The sequence below is a fragment of the Chinchilla lanigera genome, unplaced genomic scaffold (genome assembly GCF_000276665.1).
Source record: "Chinchilla lanigera isolate Chin_1 unplaced genomic scaffold, ChiLan1.0 scaffold00107, whole genome shotgun sequence".
Classification (NCBI taxonomy): Eukaryota; Metazoa; Chordata; class Mammalia; order Rodentia; family Chinchillidae; genus Chinchilla; species Chinchilla lanigera.
In genome coordinates, this window is record NW_004955508.1 from 5153243 (window position 1) to 5175081 (window position 21839).

Here is a 21839-nt window from a genome sequence, read left to right on the forward strand (position 1 = left end):
AACTATCAGCTATCCCTAGACATATGGTGATGAATTTTCAACTATGATGCTAAGTTAGTGGGACTCTTATTTAAAAGAAGTTTTTTGGAATTCTTTCTACTATATATTGAAGGTGGAGCTTCTTTGTTGAAGTACAGATGAAGATTCCTCCTCCAGGCCTGGCTCATCTATGCTAGCCCTAAGGTACTTCTGGGATTGCAGACGTTCTGAGAAGCCCAGTTTGAAGATCGTGATTCCACCTCTTGCATTCACTGAATCTGTACTTCCCCTCCTCCCTGCTCCTTTTTTACCACAAACCCAGCCAATCAGAAGCTAGAAAACCAGAGACCAGACTGTATTCCTCACTCCCTCTGTTCCCACTGTCCCACACTCCTCCATGATTGCGTCTGTGTCCAAACAACTGGGACACAGGGGCTGTGCTGCAGACTCACCAGTTTTATCTGAGTTGCAGAGGATGGTTTCCTTCTCAGCCCTCACACCAGGGCTGGGGCCATGTTTCATCCACATGGTGATGGTGAACTGGTCCGTCAGGTTCTTGGGCACAATCCCATCCGGGATCTTGGCGCCCTGCCTGCCGTCAAACTTAAAGATCATCTCACTGCTGTCCAGCAGCAGTCCTGAAGTCCAGTTGGTGGCAGCACTGGGGGATGGCAAGAGGTCAATGATGCCAGAGGAGGCTCCTACGGGGGGAGGGACAGAAAGCACAAAGGTTCATTCTTCTGATCTAAGTGACTGGGGAAAGAAGTGCTGAACACCATTCCACCCTGAGCTGCTTGTAACTTACAAATAAAAATGACGCATGTGGCAAGTTGGGGTATGATCAACTATTATACAAGGAAAATGGGCTGGATGAGTTTAGAGGGTTGGCAGAACCCTGGGGACTTTCATTAGCAAGTTCCTGGGGAAGGCCAGGGTTTGATGAGATGGGTGAATTCACTCCTATACTCACCCGTTTATTAACCTTTCAAGCATTTATTGAGCAATGAGCATGTGTCAAAACCCTGCTAGGTGCTGATCACATAGAGGGAAATCAGACGCAGTCCTTGATCTGCAGCAACTCAGAACCAACATGCTGAGCCACTGTTATCAGGACTATGACTGGGGAAAAGAGTTCTAGATCTTGTTCCCATAGGAAAGAGTGTGAGCTACTTTGTAATCACACTTTTGGATAGCCATTTACTGGGGGCCAGTGGTACAGTGTGGAGAACATGGGCTCTGACATCAGCAGCACTTGAATTTGACATCTGGCAGTGTGACTTGATAGGTCTGTAACCCCTGTGACTGTTTCCTCTCCCTGGTGTCTGGGGACTGAATGATAATGCAGGCGAGCTTGCAGCAGCATGCTTATCACAAAGTGAGTGTTCACGCCACGTTTGCTCACACTTTATCAACAGCATTATTATTAATTCTGCTGCCACTGTTATTTTACAGGATAAGGTACAAGGACTTACCCTGAGGTAGTGAGGGTGTGGGCAGATTAGTGTTTGAGAGCATTAGTGTTTGAGGCGGCTTTCTGGAAGGTAGGCAGAGGTGGGAAGGAGCAGCTGGCTTGGCAGAGAAGCTTGGGCTGCTCTGCTGGGAGGATTCTCAGGCCCTGTCTCTCTGTCTCTCTGTGTCTCTGTCTCTGTCTCTCTCCCTCTCTCTCTGTCTCTCTCTCAGCTCAAATGGAGAGCTCTTGATCCCCACAGAGAGGTACAGCTCCCTATGGAGGCACAATTCAGCCATTCAAAGAGGAGGAAGAGGGGGCTGGGGATTTAGCTCAGCGGCAAAAGTGCCTGCCTGGCAAGCGCAAGGTCATGAGTTCGGTTCCCGGTACCGGAGAAAAACCAAAAAAAAAAAAAAAAAAACAAACAAAGAGGAGGAAGCACTGGGAACTTCCTGGTTTGTTCAAGTAATAAGGACCAGGGGAATTCCAGGCTGTGCAGGGGGCTGGTGCATGAGGCTGTTTACTGGCACGGCACCACTAGTTAGTTATAAACTCTGATGGGACTCATCATGTATCATCTGCTGCCTACCAGGATCATTTGATTTTTGACTTTACACAAAGCCTCATCTCACTAGGGGCTGAGCTTCAAAGAGAGCCACCAGAAGAAAATCTCCTACAGTTAAAATGACCCTTGAAAACTCTTACAGAAGGTGCCATATTGGAATCTAATATATTGCATTTCTTTAGAATGTTCTACCCATTCAGCTCTCCCTCCAGCCTTGGAAGAGATCATTGGTTGATACCTAATGGTTTGTGGTGGAAGGTTATGCTGTGTGACAAACATGTCTCCTTGGAGCCCAGATCCTCTGTTTAGCTCTGTGAGAAGCTCATGCTGAAAGCAGCCTCTAGACCTGCTATGCCTGAGAAGGTGGGAGATGTAGATCTCTCAGTTCATGCTTCTCTAGAGAGGTGTGGGCAGAGTTGATTGCACTGCTTATATGGATATTTCCTGGGGATTTTGCCTGTTCCTCCACCTGCCATGTTGTAGGCATTGAATTCCTGTTTATGCCCCATCGGATGCTCTGGCAATTCACCTGGTGCTCAGGTGAGCCTGTTCATCAGCCTCTTGTCCACCTCCACACCACTCATCACACTTATTTATCCATACCTCATATTTAATGACAAAAGCCCTTTGCCCACCTCAGTTAGTGCTCTCCATAGGTATTTGCAGTAAAACCACTGGTCAAGATGGCATCAGGGAGAGACTTGTGAGAGGTCTGGGAAAGGGAAATACAGGGTACTATGGGAAAAGTTCGTTTCTCTAGCACCCACATAATAATATGACATGACAACAGCTTCTTTGACCCACACATACATTGGGTCTGATGGAAGGATTTGTCCAGTATGAAGACAGCCCGTGACTGGGGGACACAGAGTGTGTGTCGGTTCCTGAAGTCTGGGGTGGGCATAGAGATGCAGGTTGCTCGTTCAGGCCTCCTGAGTCCTAGCGCAAACCAGTAATGTTAACGATGACTAGCAGGGCCCATGACAGAGGTGTACACAGGGCATCTGCAGAGGCCTGCTCTACCACCACGGAGCAGCCAGGACTCCGCACAAGGTGCCTGGAGGAGAATAGGCAGGGCATGAAACTCCATTCTATGACTGTCCTTCTTTTAGCTAAGGACTTTGTTGTGCCAGTGGAATTAACACTTTAGAGCAGTGAATGAAGTGATCAAAGATTTTTCCTCCAAACAGATCTGGATAAACAGAGAGAGATACACACTAAAGCCTACTGTGGGTGGGTAGGAGAGACACCAAAGGAAGGTTAAGAGGTGAAATTAGTTGTAGAGTAACTCAGCCTTGGCCAGGGACACCCTGAAACTATAGCTTGTTTGCACAGCTTTACTTATTACCATTTTATAGTTTTAACTTTATTATTTTCCTAGAAATTACTTATTGGACACTGAGGAGATGCCAGAACCTGAATTTTGCAAGCACATTCCATGATCCTTCCTTGTTATTTGTTTAAATCATTAATACTGCTAAGATTCCAGTTTATAGATAAGAAACCCAGGCTGAATGACTCCAGGATCACAGCCAGCTAGGGAGTGGGCCCACACCAGGGCTTTCTAGCTCCAAAGCCCACGCCGAACACTGCGCCGTCTCAGCTGAGTTTGGAGAGAGAATATACAGCTTCCTGTGCATTTTGTAAACATAGAAACTGAAGCCTAGATCAGGGGACACTACTGGACCAAGTCTGCACAGCTGTGATGCTGGCTAGAGGCAGGTGCGGCTCTCAGACACCCAGCTGTTCTACCACACAGTAGTGCCCAGGGGGCCAATCAGCTGACCTGCTTAGCATAGCCCAATCCCCTGGGATGGCACCTCCACACACAGATGGCTGCTCCTATGTTGAAGACACCATGTGCCCTGGCAAGGCCACTGCTGTGGGGCTCCCCTGTCTTCCCTGTGAAGGGGGAATGGCAGGCCACCCTCCCCCTTCCACAGATGCTGTCTGCCAGAAAGCATGAAGCTGCATTTAGCCAGATGGTGCACACTTCCACAAACTTAACAGATTGTATTTCATTTCATCGCGCACTTAAACAAACTTAGAAAGATTTACTTTCTCCCAGAGTTTTGTCTCTTCTCCCCAAGGGATCCTGCGGGAAATCAGAGGGTAAACAGGATACATCACTTGCAGAGATAGTGTGGCATCATCTGCACATCAGGGTGTATTTAAGATGCTCCCTGGGACTCCTCTGTGACAGTCCCTGGAACCCTTAGGCACTGAGAATTCATGTTGATCTGGTGCACAACAGCAGCAGCTGGAGCACTGGTGGTTTTCAATCAGAGGAGGGGTTCTGATTTCAGGTCCCTGGGCCCTGCCGGGGTTGGAAAGCTGTTCCGAGCCCGAAAGGAGATAGACACAGGAGGAAATGAGGCAGATTTCAAGGTACACTATGGGGCCCCATGGTGGTGGTTACTGCCTGAACTTAGTTTATGGGTTTGGATTCTGGTCTGGGTGATCTTGGTGAGGGAAGATCGTGTCCTCAGCACTTCAAGGTAGGCTTATGGCAGAGGTGACTGACATGGTGTTCTCCTGGTCCACCACAGGACATGGGTAGAAGTGGGTATAAGTGGGAACATCTCAAGGAGAGGAATCAGAGTAACTGAGAAACACGGCTCAGTCAGTACACTGCTCCTTGCATGAAAAAAGACATGTGGTGAGCATGGCAGATGTACAGTAACATTTCCAAGTTATTTCAATAAATGTTTATGCAATGTCTGAGCTTTGTAAGGCATTGTCACATGACTAAAGCAGCAAACTATAGAGAAGTGGCTCTATGTTTGGGGACCCAGTAAGGCTTTTGTGTTCTAGAAGGGGCAACATAGCGGATGCAGCAGTTCAGTGGTAGGAAGAAGGCAGAAAGGTCCTCTACAAGTATCTGATGGACTACCAGGCCTCTGAGATGGAAGAAAGTGTCTACTCACAATGTAATTCTCTGACCCACATGACCACTGGCCATGTGATGGGTGAAATGTGAGTGTGAGTGATGAGTATCAGGGCAGAGGCCAGAACAGTTGGTGCACAGCTCACCATGTGTCCTTTCCATCTGCCCTGAGGTCAGCAGTGTTCTAGATAGAGGCTGTTCCATTAGCTTGGATCCCAGTGCGAAGTCAGCATGGACAAGAGCACCAGACAATCCAAGAAGAACATGTAGCAGGAAGGGTTCACCTTTGTTATTTTAAGTGATTGAGTTATGAGAGCATTTGTTACTGCTGCATAACCTTTCTTATCCTGACTGGTAATTCACATGATTGATATCAGCAGCTACAGTTCTCAGTTCTCTATCTGCATTCCAGAAATGCTGGTAAGGAGGATTTTCTGACATCCTTTTAGAAGTTCACAAACTGTTGGACCTACAACCAGACTATCGTCCCACACCTTTAGAATCCTAAACAAGAGGCATTCCTTGGAGGACTTGTAACCAGAAATTTGGATTTCTAGGTACAGAAGCCTGGGCTTTTGATGAAAGGTGACCAGAGAGACTCCCAGGGTAGGGCTGTGGGTACCTACCCAGTTGCTGATCAGCCTGGAGCATGCCACAGCAGGCAAAATCCTTCTTCCTAACAGAGGTGGTCATATAGTATGGTCATTACTAAGTGACCTCCAAGAAATAAGTGTATCCAGAAAGAACCCACAGATTACAATCATCATTCATGAGTCGCAGTATGCAACCCTTTGCTAACACATGATTAGTGACTTAGTCTGAATCCCAGCATGTGTTCTCCCTTCAGCTCTGATCAAGGAAGCAGTGGTCACAACGAGTGGGTTAATATTCCTAACCTTAGAAGCCCCAGGTTTTTAGCAGCATCTTGGAGACACCCATGATGGCTTCCTAGAGTTTTGCTGTTCTGAGGGCATCAAAGCCCATGGTAATGATCTTTATTGAAAACAAGTTCTTTTCAACTGCAAGTTATAGTACAAAACTATAGACTTTCACAGTTCCTGAAAAAATTGCATTGAAACTTTTTTTAACATATCTGTCTTCCCCAGGAGACTGAACTGTTGAGCAGTTTTATTAATTTCTGTATTATTTCAAGAGTTAGTTCAGCATTTGGGTGGACAACCCCAATAATTGTTGAAGTAAAAAATACATGACTGAATGAATCTCTCCCTCTTTGAAAATCTCCTGGCTAATCAGTGTATAGATCCAGGAGCAGCTTAAGGAATGGTCACCTGCACTGCTCTGACATATGAAGCACTTGATTTCAATGGCATCTGAACATTTTGTGGCCTTTTCTTAAGCAGGACTTTTCCTGGGAGCCTTGACTCACAAACAGAACAGCTTCCCCTGGCATTGTGTGCAGGAGGTAGTGGCCAGCTGCCAAGAGCCTTGTGGTCCCTGGAGAAGCAGCCCCTGACTTCTGCGCTACAAAGGGCACATGCATTACAAGTACTTTTCTATTTCCTGTAATGGGCAGTGATGTAGGGTCACTGAAGTGGACCTTTTCTTGGGTGGTTGTTAATGTCAAGTTTGATTTGGCTGACAGGTCTCGCTGAAGGCTTCTTCCTGCTTTTCACGGTCAACACGGCACTGTGACACTTTGCCTCTGGAAAGCCTGGCACTGAGATGGTGGGTTCAGCTATATCCCTGAATTTGAAATAAGTGATAAGCAGTTGGCCAACTTCTCCAAAAAGCCTGGCTTTGTGTAAAGTGAGGGCAATAAGAACAATTTTAGGTTATATTTGATCCACAAGTGAAAGAGACACGGGTTGAGGGCCCTCCATTCCTTCTGTCTACAGCAGAATGAAGTGTCTCCAAGTATTAAACTCAGGAAGCACTATTCCTGACATTCCTGACCCAGATAAGCCATATTAAGGTAGCTGCATCTGCTCAACCTTCCTCATGGCACCTCTGACACCCACTATAGTCCACTTTCCCCTTAAACAGGGTTGATTCCCTCACTGCCTCTCACGAGTCTACTCCACGCCAGGAGGAATTAGCAGGCAGTAACCAGGTTACCGAACAGTTACAGCATCACAGAGAAAGCTCCAGAACTGCAGCCGCCACAGAAACAACTCAGGACAGACCCCTAGTCTACACAGGGGCAGGTCCCCCTAGTCCACACAGTGACTGCAAGGAAGCACTTGGGAGGAAAAGAGGAGAGAGCATCTTGTGGTGGAAAACATGATCAAAAGCTTGGGGGTGAGAACAAGTCGAGCAGAGAGACCAAAGGAGAAGACAAAAGAGGATGTAACAGTGGATGAGGCGAGGGTGGGGGAAACAGTCCTTAGGAGGGCTGAGAGGCAGAGTAAACGTTGGCACTGACACCTGTGTATTCCATAGGTGGCTGTCATAATTGTCCCCTATATCTGCTCTTGTTCCTGAGTTTCTACTTTTGGTTGGTGCCTCCTCATCTAGGTAGATGCTTAACTAGAATCTGTTTAGATTCTTCCTTTCTCGCTCTTGACAGCTAATCAATCATTGAACTTGCTGATTTTGCCACTTAAATCTGTCTTAAATTCATCCCTACTGCCACTCCCCTGGTTCAGAACTCATTATCTCTTGCTTAGACCACGGCAATAACTTCCTAATTGGTCTCCCTGTTTCCCTCCAAAGTCAATAAAGATTTGTAGGATGAAAAATGCATGAATGCTGAGGATTAAAAATGTCGTGGCTGCTCTCTAGTTGGGAAGCACAGCAAGAAGCCTTTCCCGATCCCCTGAAAACATACAAAAGCTTGTCTCTAAAACCCGTGGTGCCCACAGGAGTCAGGGACTTGTGACCCAGCCTCTGTCTTGGGAGCCATCCAACCTGCATTTCCCTCAGAGTTTGGAAAGAGCCTGAGCCTACGGTCACACTCCTTTGCTTCTGCCCCTTTTCCCTAGGCTCTCACCAGTGCAAATCAAAAATCATGCTTCTGATATGAGGCTAGACTGGTCTGGCTACCAGGGTTACTGGGACAGAGTTTGCAGAAATGTGGTGAGCTGTGTTACTAGGAAGATTGTCAGATTTTTTTTTTTTCATTCAATGGGCAGCTTCCAGCACCAGATTAAGCTTCACCTTCCCAGCTGAGTTAGTCTGCTTTCCTTCAAGGACAGGCTGGCAGCCCAGATGGAGTATGCTCTGTTGAAACACCACACACAGTTTTGCTCAGAAGCATCTTCCCTAAGAGCATCCTTCTTACCCTCTGAATCTCGCATCTCTCCCCAGCAACATTCACAATTGCCTCGCAAGCCTGTGCCCTTGGGCCCATCTGATCTTTAACAAGCTGATTCCATCATCTCCTTCTAACCTGGAGGAGTTTAGAAAATGACTCTAACCCACAGTGGCATGGGGTTGGGTTGACTTATAATTCAGGTGCTACAATGGGGAAGGAAATGGGATATTCATTCAAAGTAAGATATCATCTTAGATGGCTTCTGTGTGTGCAGAAGGAAGGAGAGGCCCGAAGGGAGTTTTCAGAGCGCTGCAGTTCCCTTACATCCATTTTTGCAAGGTGGTTTTTGTACTTCTGAAGTGGTGGTGCTCTCTCTCGGCAGCCGCCTTGCTCCTGGGGCGTATGCATGGCCACAGGCCTTCCCTGCCAGCATGGCGACATAGCGAATGGAAGGAATCTGGTGACACTCAAGCAGGGTGTATTTTGGCTTTAAAAACTTTACATGATTATTTGTGCAAAAGCAGTGTGGGTGAAAGGGTGTTTGTGAGGGGAAACTACTCCCAAGATAACAGGGGTGGGGATCTTTCTGGAGATAGGAGGCAACATTATGCATGCAGGAGCCTCCCTTTCCCGTGAAAGGGTACAGTTATCCCCACATACAACACCAGTGTAGGAGTAAGCCCTGTCCTAAGCTCCCACGGCACGGTTTAAGAGTTAAATATGAATCCCTGCTTATTCTTGAGGAGATTAAGGAGCAAAGAGCTGTATACAAGTGTGGGATGAAGAGGGTCATCGACAGTCGGTGCACCCAGTCAGTGGGGCCATCACCACCTCACAGGATGCATATCCTCTCCTCCCACAGACTCACTGGAGAATTGTGTGCTAGCTCCTGGGCCTGGCTGGCCTGTGCAGATGCTGAGCTAAAGACTGCCCTACGAACCCCGGCTCTGTCATTTTCGGTGTCAACTTGAACAGGTTATTTCATACTCTGGGTTCCAAAGTTTCTCTCTCTAAAATTAAACAAATAACATCCTGCCCACAGTGAGGACAGGGGAAGTCAGTTAAGAAGCTCACACAGAGACACTCACAATGGGTGCTAAATAAAGCTAGGCTTTCCCCACACTCAGCTTCCATAGCATTCTCCATCAGCTCGGTTTCCTAATTCCTGGCCTGCAACAAGCTCCTCGCCCCCATGCGAGTATCTTTACCCTCCCATCCCCCCTCCCATGCCCCTTTCTGCTCTGAACAGCCAGACCCTGCTTCATCAGCATGTGACCTAAGCAGCTGCACAGGGTTGTGTAGGCACTTGGTTTAATGCTTTGCTGTTGCCAAATTCTTAATAATTATTGAACAAGAGCCCCCCTTTTTTTCTGCAGTGGGCCTTGGCAATTATGTACCTGGCCATGTGGCATGAGACTAACCCCCTTCCCGAAATACCTGCCAGCACTCTTCATACTGGCCCTGGTCAGGTGGTTCTCTACAGCAGAGCAAAAGGGAGGCTACTTGTCTTTGGTTCCGTGCCAGGTGCTTTTAAACATGCTGTGCTTCTTAATTCCTGATTTGCTAGTGTAGAACAGAGATTTCATCCTTCACTTGACCAAGCCCGTATGGCTGGCAAAGAGTCTGAATCAGCCCTAATGCCAAAAGCTAGGCTGTCTGACCCTTACTGTAAGTAAACAACCACCCAGGAGCTGCATACATTGATGCAGGTGGGGAGGCCTGTTTCCTAGTATAGTAAGAGATGCCATATTGGTATATATCATTTAGCAACAATTAACCCAATAAATCCCAACAGGGAAAACATACCACATAATTTCTGGAGGGATCTCTCAGAGTATGTCTCCCGGTCACAGCCCTTCCCGATGTAATTGGTTTGCAGCTCCGTGGTGACCTGGAGAGAGGACACAGCTCCATCGCACGTCTCCAGGTGGATGCTGGGGAACAAGGGCATACTCCCCGAGCCAGGCTGGTACTCAATCCTCTTGGTCCAGTCTGAATAAACAAGGAGAAAATGAAAAGTAAACCAGATGTGGTCAGAATCCTACCAGAACACCTGTTCTGAAAATGTGAATGTGTTCCAATAAATTATTTGTCTCAACAAACACGTTAAGAAATAGTTTGAGGATTATGGAAATTTTGAATTTGCTGGTAAAAGATTTCACCCCTGAGATAGAGTAGGCAAATCAGAAAGCTGCACCCAGCTGAACAGAGCCCCTTAGGAATATACACCACACAAAAGCACACATCTCAGATGTTTACCAGCTTCTTAGTTCACCAGTGCTGTGGAAGAAATAGAATGAACTGCAACACCCAAAAGCATTACCAAAAGGGAGAAAAAGAAAAGTTAGCTCAGTTTTACACAACTGCTACAGTGAATACGGCGCTTGACCTTGAAGTGGTCTGACATTTGCTGATGGAAGCGGACCTGGCAGGGTTGCAGCTGGTGTGCTGCTGTGAAGTAGGGGAGGGAGATTCTCAGGCACAGATGGAAAGTTGTGACTACAGTGTGGATAGGTCCATTTCCACCAGCAAACAACAAGTCTGCTCAAGGTCAGGTGCCATACTTACTACAAGGAGTGCATAAAATTGCTGCCCATCTTTTTCCCTTTTAATAATACATCAGTGGTGACATTTTTGAGTGTTCTACCTCTCCCCCATTTCCTCCATTTTGCCTTCCATGATGGTTTTCAGGAACATGTCATGTCTTTTTTTTTTTTTTTTTTTCCAGTACCGGGAGTTGAACTCATGACCTTGCGCTTGCCAGGCAGGTGCTTTGCCGCTGAGATAAATCCCCAGCCCCATCATGTCTTATTTTAAAACAGAAGTGAGCTTGGTCATCCAAGGACCAGATAAGATCACAAAGCAGGGTGCTCAAACACTCAGGGCTTTGACTTGCTGAAGTAGGGCTGATGATCTTGTCATTGTTTTTCTGGGGAGAATTAATTGCAAGGCAAGAAATCATAGGAGAGAAACAAAGGCATACTGGAAATGGCACCACACACGAACAGCACCATAAACAAAAATAAACACAAACAGTGTGTGTGCAAAGGAATGGATTTGATACGCAACAACAGGATTGAAAGTCAGAACCATTCAAGGCAATGCTCAGAGACTGGGAACACGTCCTTGCTGACAACATGAGTACCTCATGCTCTGCAAGGATACACGTCTGAGAGGCCGTGTATCTGTCCTCAGCCAGACTTGAGAGTGCAAGAATGAATGGAGTCATCAAGGTATATGATTATGAGTACAATCAGTTTATAAATCCCAGGTGTTTGTCACATACAACCCTGCCATTAGCATCCTTTTGCCGTAGAATTGAAAATGTGTCAGATTGCCTGTTCTCACCCATGAGAAACTCACCAAGTCTTGTATTTGTGGGACTTAGTGTCAGTCTGCAGCCACCAGGAGGCTGTGCATACTCCCCAGAGAGGCACTGGCTGCCATCATGTACAATGGGGAAGGCTGGCCTACGGAAGAGCCAGCACAACCACTTACTTGGAGATTCTATATGCCAGGTTTTGCTTGGAACACCAAGGATACAGCAGTGAGCAGGTCAGGAACCAAGGGAGAGAGATGGGCAGTGACTAGGCCAGTGTTGTCCTATTACAGGAGAGTAAGTGCAGCAGAAGGTGACAGATGGGGGCTGCTTCAGATGCAGGGTCCATATCTGTAGTGAAGTCTGAATGCCAAGGATGAACGGCTTAGGAAGCCTCACAGAAACACAGACAGCAATGATCTTGGTTTGCCCCTGGGAGGGCAGGAAGTTCTCAGGCAGGTTGCTGAAGGTCTCCAAGCCTCAAGTGCCACCAGAGTAGAATAACGACCATAGCACTGATCTTACAGGTTTGCTATGTGAAGATGGAATATGACAGGGTCTTCCTGGTACATAGCAGGTGCCTGATCAATGCCATGCCATGGTAAGGAAGGGGGCAATGGTTCCCTGTGCTGCAACCCTGCCATGTACCAGGTAAATTCATAATCTGGGTTTAAATCTGACCCCCTTGTCCAATGGCTGCACTTTAGGGTTTTTATAAGACTATGCGTGAGTACACACATATAGTTTGTGCATCATGGTTGTGAGGTTCATCCCCAGGGAACATACACTGGAACAACGTACAGATGAGTGTGACTGCACATAAGGGAGAAAACACCTGATCACAGCTGCCAGAAGCCGAGACAGGACTAGCCTACCACCTCCTGCAGGATGAGAGAATGGCCCCAAGTTAAACCTTCAGGACAAACCACTGAAGCAAAAAGAGCTTCTTGTCATGTGTATCTGAAAGTCCCTGGGCCTCAAGAAGTTGTCCACACCCAGCCAGGTGTGTAGCATCCTAGGTACAAGTTACTCATGCCTGTGTGCATTCAATCATGCTGTTCCTTCTACATGGAGTTCCCTTTCTCTCACCTTCCCTCTTGCCACCTCCTTCACGCAGAATTTCTCCAGTCTGGGTAAATGTACTCCTCTGAGCCCTCGCAGCATTGGCACCATTAGACAGGAGCGTTAGCCCCAAGCCTTAGGGTGACTGTCAATCTCCATCCTGCTGCATGGTCCCTGGCAGAGAGTAGATGCTCACTGGCTTGTAGTAGAAGAATGTGACTAAATCCTATAACCTATCAGTGAAAATACCCGTTCACTTTCCTGCCCCCTCTGTAACTGTGAACTCCTTGTGCTGAGTGTTTGTGAACCCTCTGTATGATCAGAATGCAGAAGAAACTTGCAGGTGGGTCTGAGGAGCCCCAGCCACCTGACCCTGACCGCTCCCCAGCAGCCCTTCTTGAGCTGGAGATAGAATCAAGGCCTGTTTGCCACCTTCAGTTTAGAGAACCATCTGCCCTCATAGCAGCACACAACATGTTTGGTTATCTTTGTTCTCAACAAGGCAACTGGTCCAAAACGGAATATGGTGTCCTGCTTCCCAATAACAGGCGATATAGCATCAAGGAGGCTTATTCTCCTCCCCTCCCATTCTGTCTTAGGACATTCCCTTTCCATAGTGTTGCAGATTAGTAAGTGGGAGCCTCAGTGTGAGCCCTACAGAACCAGCCCTTACTTTTGCTAAGACCACAGGGGAGGGAGGTCTTGTCCCTGGAGAAATCCAAGACACCCCTGGTATTGCCTTTCTTTGTTCCATAGATGCTGTAATCATCTCCTCTGAGTCTATATTTTGGTAGGTACTTCTGATGAGAAATTCCATCTCAAATCTCTTTCAAGAGGAGTGCAAATGAACCAGCAACCAGTGAGTAAGTCTTGGCCAGAAAGCCAGAGAAAGCACAATCCTGGAAGTTTCTAGCCTTGAGCCACGTGGGATTGCGGGGCAGGGCCCTTTTTACCTTCAGGGACAAATAAGGTTTGGAAGAGCGTTAGGAACATCGCAGCTGCCAGTTGCTTTGGTGATCCCTTGAGGCTTGTTTCTGAGGGTTATATGGTACTGGCAAAATTGCCATTATATAGTAAAAAAAAAAAAAAAAAATCAATGAAGCTTTCTGAGCACAATGTCCTTGAGAGAGTAAGGGATACACACAAACATCTTCCACTTTTCCAGAAGGCATTTGGGTGGAGATTAAGAGAACAAAAGGCAAACCACCTAATGCAGCCGGTGGCACATGAAATGTCTATTTCTCTTCCTTTTCAGTAAGGTAAGAAAGCAGGGCAATCAAAGGTATGACCTTGAAACTCAGCAGACCAGGATAAAAATCCCAGTCTTAGCACTCACTGTGAAAGAGGTGGCAAATTATTTAGCCTCCTGGAGTTTCCTCTTTTGTAAGATTTATGCCTACCACCCAGAATTTTGGGGAGAGGAGGTGAAATGCATGGTCATTTCAGCACCAAACACAAAGAACATGTTCAATAGATGTTATTTTTAAATTATCACTTAATAAATAATACTACTTTCAGGAAATAACAAATATTAAGCACCTACAATGTACCAAGCACTTAACATGTACTCTTTCATTTAATCCTCCCAGGGACACAGTGAGGGGGTGTTATTATCCTAGTTGCACAAATACAAAACCATAGCCTAAGACCACACAAGTCTTTTACAAAATCTCCTCCATCAGCCCAAGGATTTTTCAAAACTGAGAACAACTACAATTCACACAGATTCACTTTGAGAACAGTCGTCCCTTGCTATATCATGACTCACTTATTGCGGCTTCACTGTATCATGGGTTTTTAAAAAAAATATATATCTAATTCTGTATCACAGCATTTTTGCTATATCATGGGATTTTGTGGTATATAGATATTTACAAAATACTTATGATTTTTATTATGTTTGCCTAAAAAATTTAAAACAATATAAAAATATTAAAAATGTTGTCAAACATATTAAAAGAATATTAAATCAAAATACAATACAGCATGTATTTCATCAGTGGACGAATACCAAAGGCAGTATGCTAAAACCCTTGTGCAAGTTTGCCATTGTGAGATTGTACATGACACACTATTGGCTGATGGAATGGAAGGCAGCCAATCACAGCACTGTGTTCTGTATCCTGGGTGCTGATTGGCTCAGTGACCATAGCACAGGTCTATTTACTCTCCCGCACTGTGCCCAGATGTTCAGCATCTCTCCTTGTCTACTTTGCATTGAGTACCTGTGTAGAATTTTATATGTTGTTAAAATTACATAGGTTTAAGAGTATAGAAAGTGTTTAAGAGCATAGGAACTGTTTGTAAGAGTGTGGGAAAGGTTAATAAGAGAGTAGGAAAGGTTTATAGGAGTATGGGAAGGGTTCATAAGGCTTTAAAAAAAAAATATAACGCTGCTACTTCGTGGATTTTCACCTATTGCAGGGGTCTTTGGAACATAACTCTCATGACAGGTGAGGGATCACTGTATTTAATTCACACTGGCTTTTGAAAAAGGATAATTCTTATATTACATGTTGTTATTATCAATGAAGTTGCTCAGATTACCTGATGTAAGAATGGAAGATTGATCAAACCATTAGGGAGAATAAGAAAATCATCATTTCAAAAACATTAGAGACAATACAGAGTTTCACTTGACAAGAGGGTAAGAATTCACCAATGATTGTTATATTGCATACTGTTATCTTCATATCCGTTGCTCAGATTAATTTCTATGATTTGGTTTGAAACCCCATATCATTTTTAATGTTCTTGCTTTGTTTTGTTTATATTTTGCTATTGTTCTTTTTTTTACTATTCTCTTTAAAATAAAAAAAGGATAAAAAGGATAATCCTGACGTTGAAAGGTGATCAGGAGTGTGGGCTATCTCACCACTGCGTGGCCTTGAGCGCAGTTTGCGGGGGCTGGTGCTTTGCTTGGACAGCTCAGACTCCAGTGATCGCGAGTTGAATCTCAGTTCCCCCAAATGCAGCTTTGCAAACTTGTCAAAGCCATTCTCATCTCTTAGCCTCCATTACCTCACCTGGAGATTCGAGATAATTTCATCTGTCCCTAGTCTGGTCATGAGCCTTAAAGGAAGTAATGCAGGCTAAGGACCTAACAGAGAGACCTCCTGAGGAAGCCACCTGTGATGGCTGATTGATTGTGTCAGCTTGGGTAAGAAACACCCAACTAAATGGGCTTAGTATAATTCTGGGTGTGGAAGACCCATCTTAGGGAGGATTTGGCAGAATGATATAAAAGGGAAACAAGGAAGGACTGTTTATGTTTCTTCAGAAGAGCTCTAGTCTTCACCTTCACATCGGATGTCATCTCCCGGCTTTCAGCGCAGATTCTTCAGCTTCCAGCACCACGCTCAGCCTTCCAGCACAGACCTATCAGCCTTCGCGTGGGACCCTACAGTGTCCCAGATACAGAACACAGGCTCCAGGCCTTCCACTGGATCGATCCCTTAGGATTGACAGTGCACAGACAGACCTTTCGCACTCTTCCGCACCTGACTCTGTGGGTGGCCACTGTAAGCCAATCTTGTAAATTCTTATGTATTTGTGTATCTTGTACACATTTGTTTCTCTAGTAAGCACTGACTGATACACTATGTTAAGGAACATTCTAGATGGGCCCAGTGGCACATGACTGTAATTCCAGTACTCTAGAAGGCTGAGACAGAAGAATCACAAATTTGAGGCCAGCTTTTCAATTTAGTGACTTAGCAAGACCCTGTCTCAAAACTGAATAAAATAAAATAGGCTAGAATGTAGCTCAGTGCAAAGGACTTGGATTCAATTGTGAGTACTGCAATAAATAAGTAAATAAAATAAATCCCATTCCTTGCTTCACAAGCTTCCCCAACTTCTTTAAGCTACTCTGCTTAGAAAGAAAATCTGCACAATTTATAAATAGAGTAGTTTATGAATCATGGTTCAATTTTTTTCTTAAGTGAACAGAAAGAAAACAGATCACCTGCTGTTTTAATAATCAGGCCTAAATTGCCCTGTAAGTATTCCTGAAAAAGCTAACACTGGAACACCATTGGGATTTAAGCTCCTTCTTTGTGAATTAAGAATTTAGAAACATGATGATTTTATTATAACTCCTGCTAAATTGGGGGAACATATGTTTTCTTATCGGGAGAATACTAACTACTCGGAACTTTCATATTAGCTGCCTAGAGGTGGACAGACGCTACTCTGAGACTTCTGGAAAGTGTAGGCTTTGGGGGCTCACATAATCCAAGGTACTAGGGTTCATTGCTCCCATTCTGCACTCAAATGAAGCACAGGGATGGAGGGAAAGACGCAGGCATGGCAAAGACGTCCTTCATTCCTTAACTGTGCATGACCTGCTGCTCTTCCTGACCTCAGCTTTTAACCGCTGAAGAAGTATTAGATTTTCTAGGGAATTACTGGATTTACAGAAGGTGAGTGGCTGGGTAATGGGATGCTGGGGAATTGGGGATGGGAAACGTGTCCCTGACCATGGGATGTCCAGGCAGCTGACACTCCAATCAGGTCCTGAAAGCATCAACCATCTGACAGCTCTCCAGCCTTTCTGTAAGGGATGGGTAGCTTTGATTTGGGTACCCAGCATCTTCCTCTTTCTGTTGGGAGAAGCTAAGCAGATCCCTTGGTCCAGCAGGGGCCACCACCATCTTCAGTGGTTATCAAGTGCAACCAAGCTGTAGTGCGCCGATTAGGAAGCAGAGATGGGTTGCAGAAGTAGGCGGAATTTAGAGGGTTAATGCGGCCTGAGAGATAATGGATTTCAACTCCGAACCAGGACAGAGCCATAAATAGGTGTTGAGTGAGGGCATTAAGTATCCAGACTGTGCTTTGGAATGGTCAGACACCTGAGTTTCTGCCTGGTGTTCACGTTATAGCTGCAGAGCACTCTTGATTGCCACCCCTTGATCAATACCATATGGAGAGTGTTGCTTCTGAAAAAACTATGCAAAGGGATATTCATTTCAGTTAATTCAATTCAATTCAATTCAATTCAATTCAATTCAATTCAGTTCAGTTCAGTTCAGTTCAGTTCAGTTCAGTTCAATTCAATTCAATTCAATTCAATTCAATTCAGTTCAAGGATGTTCACTCTGTAGCTGGACAGACTCCAATGTAAACTCTGGCTCTGCTGTTTGTGGGCTGTGTGGTCTTGAATAAATTACTGAACTTCTCTGAGCTTTAGAAGAATGCAGATAACCTAAGTCTACTTTGTAGAGTTGCTCTGGCAATTGGAGAAAGAGCACACAAACATAAAGAACAGAGGGTTGTTACCATCATCATCTTTGTTATTATTTCAGATGTCATGAACTTACTGAGCACCTACTGTGTGCCAGGTAGAGCTGGGGCAAGGGAAGCAGAGATGTCTGAGTGGTTATTTCTAACATGAAAGAATTCACGGTCAGAACAGTGGGAGGCACGCAGTCAGCTTTAAGGCTGGCAGAAATAAAGCACAGACTCAGAAAGCAGCAAGGAAGGGTCATTCATTCTGACCAGCTCATGCAAAAGAGGCTTCCTGGAGGAAGTGTCCTGGATATTTGGTTGAATATAGGCCTTATTATTATTTAACCATCATAAGCCAACAGATTAGAGTTCCATTAAAGAGATTGTTATACTCACTGATCCCTGGGAAGGAGGCACAGCATGGGTGGCCATACAGAGGAGCAACAGTGCTGGTCAGGAGGCAGAGGAGGGGAGATACTGCAAGCAGGAGGCTTTATTGTGCTTTATAGGGAAGTAAGTAGGCAGATCCTGGCTCGGGCTGGCTAGTTGCAATGATTTCCAACGGCTCCAGGCATAGGCACTGTCCCTAGCTGGCTGGCACCAGGATTTAGGGTGGTGAGGGTGTGAGGGATGGGTAGCTTTGATTTGGGTACCCAGCATCTTCCCCTTTCTGCTGGGAGAAGCTAAGGAGATGCCCTGGCCCAGTAGGGGACACCACCATATTCACTGGCTGTCAAGTGCAACCAGGTTGGGATGGACCATTAGGAAGCAGAGGTGGGCTGCAGAAGTAGGTGGAATTTAGAGGGTTAATGCGGCCTGAGAGATAATGGATTTCAACTCAGAACCAGGACAGAGCCATAAATAGGTGAAAGAGACCTGCAGTGTGAGAATCTGATAAGGAGGTGGTTTGGGATGAGGGCTGTCAATCAGCTGATTTACATGTGAAAAAGGTGAGAGAGCTAGTCATTCATTTATTATCTGAGGGCTGGCTGGTATTGAGTAGGGCAGGCCCTCCCGGGTTAGCAAGGCCCCAGATGTCAAAGCGTCAGAATGCGGGAATAAAGGATAGGGTTCATACAGAACTGTAGAGTGACGGAAACTCCAAGGGGTGGAGGGCAATGGCAGGATGTCTTCACCAGCACCTGTGGTTGCAAAACTTTGAGTTCAAGTGGTGCAATTTAGGTACAAGCCTACATCTTGGCTTGCACAGCCCAGCGGCTGAGTGTGACTCAGAAAGCATAGTCATACTTGAGGCTGGAGAGGCCCAGGGTACTTGGTGTGACGTGAGGCCAGAGAAGAACTTTGGGGCCAGATTACAAGGCGACTGAGCCCTGGGCGAGGGAGACGGTTCTTCAGCCTGTATAAAACAAAGAACTTCCCAAGGCCTTTGTGAATGGGAGTGACAAAAGCTAACTTCTGAGACTTTCCTTCTCTCTCCTCTTCCCACGTGGCTCCTTGCGGTGAGTTCCCCAGCATGCAAACCTCACTCTGGGTAGGCCCAGGTGACCCGGATGCAGCACGCATGGAACTAGTAGCGAGGAGCTGGTCTCTGGGGTACTGTGCCTTCTTTGCTTACCAGCTACTGCAACTTTGGCATGTTACCAAACGTCTCTGTGCCTCAGGTTTCTCTTCAAAGACAGTGGGGAAGATCAGCGGTGCATCTCATGGGGCCATTGTGGAGAAGAAGTGAAACAGTACACAGGATGCTCAGCAGCGTGCCTCAAATGTAGGGCATGCTCAAGGAACATGAGCAAGTTTGACTGCATTTCCACATGTTGGTTCTGCTCATGGATTCCTAGGGAGTCTGAAAGCAGATACTGCCGTCCTTGCAGCCTCTCAGGAGAGCAGGGGAGGGCTGCTCTGAGGCCAGGCTGACAGCTCTGTGAGGGAAGCACGGGGCCTCTTCCTATGGAGAGGAAGCTGGAGGGGTGGGAGGTCCCCCAGCCAGTCTGTAGCAGACCCAGCACCGTGCCAGGCTGACCTGACTCTCAAGTCAAACCTTGACCATTTCTCACTTTTCTGAAGTCATTTTCTCTTCACCTCTCATCAACTACCACCCCAAGTCTACAATGGTAAGGTGGCACATTTGGTGAGAGGAAGCAAATGGTGCTGAGCAATGTGCAAGCCTGGGAATCCAGTCTCGGTACCAAGACCAGCTCATGCCCAGAAAGGCCTCATGCTTGGATTACTGGACTGCTGTCACTGTCATTGTCAGTTCTTAATGATTTAAAAACAAAATACCCTTATTTCCATTTATACGGGGACTCATGAATTATGTAGCTGGTCCTGCCTTACCAGTTGATTAACCTTGGCCATGTTTCTTAACCTCTATGAGCCTCAGCTTCTTCACCTGCAGAATGGGGATATTCATTAACTGCCTGAGAGGGAGGCTTCAGTACAGTACTGCTAGGAACCAGGATTTTGGAGTCAGTCCTGGGTGTGGATATCAGCCTTGCTACTTGGTGTCACGTTCTGTAAGTCACTTCTTTTTCTTCAGAATTTATAGATGCAAACACTTATTTCAGAGTCATTTGTAGGGTTTACACGAGATAATAAACACAAATGATTTAGTCCTGTACCTGACACACACTAGACACATACATTCTGAGCATTAAATTATTTGGCATTCTCTTTTCCAATTAAAAACAATTACATACCGGCACCACTTAGAAATAAACAAAATACAAACTCTGAACTCAATTACAAATACAAGGAATCGCCTCTCTTCCTTTATTACTGCTCCTTTTCATTTACCACATCTTATTTTCACAACAGCATTTTATTACCTTTTAATTCCTATTACAAAGAGATAATTAACCACCAAAGAAAAAGCGGGAAGGGGATAAATGTTCAACGCATTGCCCTTGCTGTCCCTTCCTCCTGGAGACTGGCTCCTGCCCTTCCTGTGGCTGATCCTTCTGTCCCTCCCGTCACCTTCTGGGGGGCTATAAAGGAAGCCTTCTCAGGTTCACCTTAATGAAGAGTTGCCCCAGACCATTCATCACACACTCTCCCCAGAATTATTTACTGATGTGTCCCTGTCCCATTTCTACTCTGGAGCAGGACTTGTACTGTGTATGTCAATGGGCAGTATGTGACACCTGAAGGGTGCTCAGTAGTTATCTATTAAATGATCACACATGAGTGATCATATTATGAAAATCAGAACATACATTTGTGTGTGTACACACACACACACACACACACACTCCAATTCTGGCTACCAAAGGCAGGAAGTCTTTGTTACAGTATACATAGGACAGACACTTTGGCAAGCTGTCATCCATCTAGTTCCCAGCTAGCTACCAAATGTCAGGCATTGAAGTTGGAAGGATTTCAGACCTGGCTGGTGTGTGTGTGTGTGTGTGTGTGTGTGTGTGTGTGTGTATGTATATGCGTGTGTGTGCTCTTGTGTCTACATATGTCACTGTATGTGTGTAATGCACTGACAGATACACAACTCCAGCTGGATTTTGGACATCGATGGGTAAGTGTGTGTATTGAAATTTCTCCTACAAGTGAATCCAACCTTGGAAATCCCATCCACATATTTTCAACCCTTTTAGTCTGCCTAGATAGTCTCCATAAGTATCAAGTGAAAGAAGTTGAAGTGTGTCCTTAAATTTTGTCTTGCTCATGTTTTCTCTAGTTTCCTGATAACAGAGGGGATTTGATTTTGTCGTGGATCAGCACTGAGATTACTGGTCCCTCCACCTGCACAGAGCCTCCCATCTTACCTGCAGACCTGAGTCTTGCGCATCAGCAGCCTTCCGGTATGATTCTAGAAGTACCAGAAAACTGTAGGCATTTTCTTGCCAAACAACGCTCCTGGAAATGAGACTTTTTCTCTGGCCATCTTCCCTGCTATCTAGGAGATCTGGTGCCACTAGGTCAGAACGTATAAAGCTGGCTCCCCCAGAAGTCTAAACAGAGGAGATGACCTACGCCTGCCCCACTGCATGGAGGGTGAGGGCAAGGGCATGCTCTTCAGTAGTATTGTAGCCTGGGTCACTGTGGTCTATAGATTGGGTCTCGCCCCTTACCTGCTGGTTACAAGCCCAGAAATTAAAAGTAAGCATTTGGGTAATTCAATAGCAGTTGGACAGAATAATTTTCTATTTGTTGAATTTAACAATG

The 21839-nt window shown here is 45.8% G+C and overlaps 1 protein-coding gene across 2 annotated transcripts in view; it reads right to left on the minus strand.

Moving 5' to 3' along the window:
- The window catches only part of Clstn2 (calsyntenin 2), a 586750-nt gene that overhangs the window by 83371 nt on the left and 481540 nt on the right, over positions 1 to 21839 (minus strand). For both annotated transcript variants that reach the window (XM_005407778.2, XM_005407779.2), the window contains 2 exons: positions 9899 to 10084; positions 432 to 680 (listed from right to left, as the gene is read on the minus strand). In XM_005407778.2, coding sequence (XP_005407835.1) covers positions 432 to 680; positions 9899 to 10084 — 435 coding nt within the window. The remainder of the gene's footprint in view (positions 1 to 431; positions 681 to 9898; positions 10085 to 21839) is intronic.